This window comes from Gobio gobio, assembly GCF_949357685.1.
Source record: "Gobio gobio genome assembly, chromosome: 5".
Classification (NCBI taxonomy): Eukaryota; Metazoa; Chordata; class Actinopteri; order Cypriniformes; family Gobionidae; genus Gobio; species Gobio gobio.
In genome coordinates this window covers 54,978,964-54,985,067 of record NC_137101.1, presented here as the reverse complement: position 1 = coordinate 54,985,067, position 6,104 = coordinate 54,978,964, and the positions used below count along the sequence as shown (strand labels likewise).

Sequence of the window (6,104 nt, the reverse complement as noted above, 5' to 3'; positions counted from 1 at the left end):
TTTAGTTTTTGCTTACATTTACTGCCTTTTTTTAACTAATAAATTATTTATTTGAAATCTATATTAACTTGGTCTCCTTTTTGTTGTTTAATTTCCCCTCCTGCCTGACTCATTGAATATTAGTTTAACATCTAGCAATACATTGGTATGGGTTCACCTTTGCTGTGTACACTTTAAGTCCAGTGGTCAATCCTAAGTGTTACAACTCGGTTTAGCACATTTTCTTATTAGTAACTTGACAAATTTAAATTAACTTAAAATAACCCACTTGAAGGCTTCACATTATAATTAAATATCAACAAGAACACGACAGTTCTTAGAAGTTTTTGTTTACTGATAATTCATTTTATTACAGCAAATATTTGTGTAGGTATGTGTAGAAAAAAAAGAAGTCTGCTTTCTCTCTTATTTTCTGCATCACACTACTGTCCCGGTATATTCTTTGAATCAGGGTGTCTTCCTCCGCAAACACCACAAAATCGCACCACTCCATCCCTGTTAGGAGCAGCTGACCCTGCACCTGCCAGTAGTAGCCATGACCCTGCTTCAATTCCAGGTTGCCGTCTTTCATTTTCAGATGTGGATAATCCACATAGCTCTTAACATTTGGACATTTTATTTCCACAAGGCCGAATTCAGTACTTTCTGTTGGGTCAAAGACAACCCCATCTGGGGACGTACCTAGCCATGGAGTGTCGGGGTGTATAATGAAGCCACAAGGGTAGTAGTTCACCCTCTTGAGCTTGCAGTACTCTTCGATGGCATCAGCTTCCATTTCGAGACCCCTTTTCATTGCTGCTGTCTGACGGACCCCTTTGAGCAGCTGGTCTGCCATCTTATCTAAGGTGCATGGTTTAGCATGGCATATTTCCCCAAAATGTGAGGAAGTGAGTCTGGGTTTTCTCAGTCTATGCCAGTCCGCTGATGAACTTTGACTCTTAGTTGCATCCTCTATTTTATTAGCCATCTCCCAGGTAACCTCAAGTGACTTGAAGTGCAGTTGTTGATGCTCAGTGAAAACAAACATACAGCATGATGTCTCCAGTCTGCAGCCAGCCAATGGCAAATCTGGGCATGGTGGAGCATCATGGTGAGCAACAGGGCGACTTCTTGCCTTGGGTTGTTGGTATGACAGGGGGCTGCCTGCTTGTACCAAACCGAGTGCAGAGTCCACTAGTGGCACCTCACAGGTGATACCCAATGTACAAATGGTTGGTGCAGAAACAGGGGTGAACTCTTTGTAGATCTCTGACACTCTGAGAACAGACAGATCCAGCAACTCTCCACTGATGGCTTTGTACAGTGTGGACCTATTTGAAACAAATTGAGAAACATGAATTAAAGGGGTGGTAAAACACATTCTTTTGAAGACTTGACTGTGTTTGTGGGGTGCACTGTAACATGTGTTCATGCTTCGTTTAAAAAAAAATTGCCTTATTTTTCATATATTTGACCTTTATTCTACACTGCTCTGTCCCTCCTTGTAAAACGGTCTGATGCTTTCCGGGTTGTATGAAGCCAGTCCCTCAAAAATACGCAGTGGGCTCTGATTGGTTAGCTGGCCCAGTGTGTTGTGATTCGCTAACCGCCTAGTGTACGTTTGTCGGAAACGTCACGCCCCTTACCGGAGGCTGTGCTTTGGTCAGTGAAACAACAGCATCAATAAAACCATATGAGCCCCAATCAGACCCAGAACATTTGAGTGAAGATGATCGAGCAGAAGCTGTTCAGTCCTCAAGAGTAAAGACTGCGGATCTATAGTGATCGCTACTGAATGGCACTTTAACTTTTGTATTTTTAGAACGATTATAGCCAAATATCTGTCGCAAGAACTAACCCAAAACGAACACTAAGCACTGGCTTTAACTAGTAAGTTAGCCAAATCACACACAGAACCATGTTTAGCATGCCTGTAGATAAACAATACATAAAAGCTCTAATCAAAGAATCATTTACACTAATGTCAGGTTCGCTGTTGAGATTTTAACGTTAGTGTTTGTAACGTTAGGTGTTCGTCGGATAACGTTAAGTATGAATGAGCATTTAACAGACTGGTTTGCAGAACAGCGTTGTCATCTGTTTACTTCCTTGCTACAACCTATTACAGGAAAACACATCGATGAAAAATAAATCAGACTTACAGGTTGTGGCCCGTAAACAGCTTCTGTTTGTAAATCCAGCTTTCAGGACAAGCCGTTGTGCATATCCTGTATTGAACTCGCGAAGTTTGTGGAAGTTTGTGTTTTCCTCCATGAAATGTGCAGCGCGCGCGTCGTGCATCCACGCACCGGCAGTGTTTTTTCACGCAGCTGACGTTGTGCAAATCTGGCATTGAAATCGCGAAGACGGTGGATGTTTTCCTCTGTTGTGCTGCAGGAGCCCTGCGCGCCTGATTCCCTGCTGACTCAAACACACGTGCATATAACATGCTGTATGTTAAACACTCTGCAACGCACCCCCGTCCCAAGGAAGGCTGAACAGAGCAAGTACCCCAGACCTGCAATCCGGATGAAAATAACAGCGTTTCCTCGTTATCGCGGCAACAACACTCCAGCCTTACTATACCACAACAGCGCCGCGATACAAAATGGCCTCACCCCCCCTTAGTTAATATTCTTGGAGGAGGGGTTTATGTAAATATTGGGCCTGGTGATGTCAGCAAGCCCTGGAGGAATGTGTGTAGTCGCCTACTGGCCGTTTGCTGTAGTTCTTAGAAACTGATTTCTTTAAAAGCAAATATCTCCCTTTGCTTTAAACTTTGAACGTTGTAACTTTGCAGATGTTGTTTATGCTCAAGCAGCAACATTACACGCTAGCTAAAGTTAGAATAGTGAAATCGTGGTTTACCACCCCTTTTATATTAGATATTTTAAAGAATGTCGGTAACTAGACAGTTGACATTAGCCATTACTACTACAGCCTATATGTTAAAATATAATTCCATTAAAGTTGAAATGTTGTAATGTTGTTCTGACCAATAAGTTTTTGATCTAAAAAAAGAAAGATGCACAAAGAAAATGACTCTAACATGACCATATTAATTGATTCTAAATTATTTAGTTTGCTACAAACAATGTGCAATCTGTAAAACAAAAACCTCAAAATTAAAGTTGAAATGGTACACTGTTGAAAAGTTTTTGACCTTGAGAAAAAGCTTTAAGTATATACCAACAATTTTGTATGTTTATTATTTAATTTTATGTTGGTACTTTTTTGTGACGTATACCTGTTTTGGCCTGACATCCATTGAAATGGACAAAATTTTTTTACAATTAAAGCCAAACATTTTTATCATTTATAGAAGCCACATGAGCTGGGAAAATGTACTTTTATATTTTTCAGAAACTTTAAACATAATTCTGGTCTGAAGGGGTTAAATAATAGATACTAAATACAAGCCAAGTTCTCACCTTACTCCCTCGGCCATGGTCCTCTGCTTTGGTTTTGCAGACATCACAGCCATCTTCTCGACAGGGCCTGGTTTAACACCCTGCGTATATAGGCAATAAGCAGTGATGTGTGGGTGTGTGTGTGTGTGTGTGTGTGTGTGTGTGTGTGTGTGTGTGTGTGTGGGTGTGTGTAGATGTAGTATTGAAATTATTGTTACATTATTCCAAGACCTTCCAGGGTTCTTGGCTTGTGCCACTGTTGTTCACTCTCCGTACAGCTCAGCACTGGTGGAACAACTGGAATGTCTAGCTGAGAATAATGTGCAGACTGGAAAAGTAGAGCCACACAATGGTTACAGAGCACTGGTCCAGCTACACATGTACAGCTGTGATGAGCCAGCTCAACAGGGATTGAGTCCTTCAGCCCCACCTGTAACAAGATGTTTAAAAAAAAAAAAAAAAAAAAAAAATATATATATATATATATATATATATATATATATATATATATATATATATATATATATATATATATATATATATATATATGTATATATATATATATAAATAAAGTAGTATAACTGATGTAATAAATGTATATGGACTACTCAAGTAAGCTACTATTTATGTTTGTACACTTTTAGTTAAAATAGCTAGTAAAAAAAACGTTAACTTTTTTTCTTGTAAGCACTGTTAGTAATTTATTTATTTTAATGTGGTCAGTGGAGCAGTCTATTTGATTTGCAGGTACACTCAGAATCCCCACTTAAAAAGTACCAAGATTGCAGTATACCTACTTAGACTTAGCAGGTTTACATAAATTTATATACCTATCTTATGCGTTTCACCTTTCACCTGGGATGTTCAGCATACCTGGAAAAACAAACTATACTACACCACTGATTGCTGTTAGTGAAAACATTGTAGTAACGTTGCACTAAACGTATACTGGTCGTTTTTACCGTGAATGAGGGACATGGTCAACCAAATGAACATGCACTGCATGAAAAGTGGGATTTTCGACCCCGTAAACGCCTGTAGACTCCCGGAAATCTCCCTAATTTTCGGCAGTTTTCGACAATTTAGAGGCAGCGAACGTCGCGTTCGTCTTTGCCACAAATTGTCGTAAACGAACCATGACGTAGGTGGAGAGCCCCCGCTGAGAGACCGCGCGGAGGTGCGACGCCTCTATTTAGCATATGAATAGCAGCGAAACCACAGAGTCAACGGCCAGACTTGAATTTACTCACTCACTATTGGCTGAAGCCACTACATTTAAACAAGAAAAATCCCTTGTGATTGGTTGGCAGATCACTGCAAACCAATCATTATTGGTCCCCCTGGCTCATTATAAATGTAAACCCCTATAATAATAATAAATATATAATTTATGTTGTAATAATTTATGTTTTTAGTAATGTTATTGTGCTATGAACTACTCTATTCATACCATCAAGGAATATATGGGAAAATTTGCCCGGACCGTGCCGTTTATTCAAAGAAAGAGCTTATAAACACACAGCTGTTTATTCAAAGAAAGAGCTTTATTGTCAAACACACAACTATGTACAGTGCAGCATCCATCCAGACACCCCGTCAACAATGCCTCCCTCATCAGATATGAGTTCAATGGTCGCGCACTTCCAGTCCATCTCATCCTCACCCAGCACACTTTGTCTCGCTTCCAGCAACTGTAATACAATCCATAAAGACAATAAGTAACCTGAAAAATACTCACATTGACAAAAAACGGATCTAATATAATAAATCTTACCCTTTTTCTTCTTGATCGACTCCGAGCTAAACTTCGCAGTTTCCGCCTGCTATGTAAGTTCAGGTTGTTTGTATCTGAAGCTCCGGCGTGACGATTCATAATACGTCTTACAGGCAGCTGGAAAACAATTACATGAGACTGGTATTAATAAAAACAGTCACGGTAAAATTAAACAAGGAATGAGAAACACATTAGAAGTTACTTACACACAATTTCGTCATGATCAGCGGTTAAATCTGGACTCGCGGAAATCGCTCCAAGCAGATAAGAGCTCACGGCTTCGTTATGAGGCGAGGATAGTCTGTGTAAACAAAATGTGCAGTTTTAAGCTCGGATCTATTAACGCATCCATTTCCTTATACAGCTGAATAAAAGCATATTCTTTAAATCGTAACGTTACATTACCCATGCTGTGGTTCATAGCGCCTGCAGTTTGCCTCAGAGTTGTGAAGACGAAGACAGCCTCCTGAAAATTAGTCCAAAAAGTTGGCCGCGTCCATGCAGAGATTGAGTTGAAGGCGGCGTCCTGTCATTGTTGATCACGAAAAAGGAAAGTAGGGCTCTACTATGGAACGCGCCCGGGGCCAAATCTCTTTATACGAAACGCATGACTATGACCGTGTCAACACGCACTGTTTGTCCGCGTCAAGCAGCAATTTTTTACGTGTTTCTTTTGTATGTGTAGACACGCACATTCTGGTCGTGTAACAGGCATACACACACAGTCGACGCACAGCTTTAACATGTTAAGAAGACACATTTGAACGTGTTTCTTAACGCGCACATTCTGTACATGTCGAAGTGTAATATATATATTTTTTAAAGCAGAATTACCTTTAGATGTAGCCTAGGCTACATACATATTAATATAAGATATTAATTAATTGCTTAACTGACTACTGTGCTAGAGTAAAGTAGCCTAATGTTACAATTTATATTAA

At 39.8% G+C, this 6,104-nt stretch overlaps 1 protein-coding gene across 1 annotated transcript; it reads right to left on the bottom strand.

Moving 5' to 3' along the window:
* Nucleotides 1–318: 318 nt before the first annotated feature.
* LOC307126434 (uncharacterized protein) lies at nucleotides 319–3,820 on the bottom strand. Its single transcript, XM_079816938.1, has 3 exons — nucleotides 3,621–3,820; nucleotides 3,411–3,490; nucleotides 319–1,310 (listed from the first exon to the last, which is right to left on the bottom strand). The coding sequence occupies exons 2-3, from the start codon at nucleotides 3,461–3,463 to the stop codon at nucleotides 350–352; spliced, it is 1,014 nt and encodes a 337-aa protein (XP_079673064.1). The 5' UTR covers nucleotides 3,464–3,490; nucleotides 3,621–3,820; the 3' UTR covers nucleotides 319–349.
* Nucleotides 3,821–6,104: the final 2,284 nt, after the last annotated feature.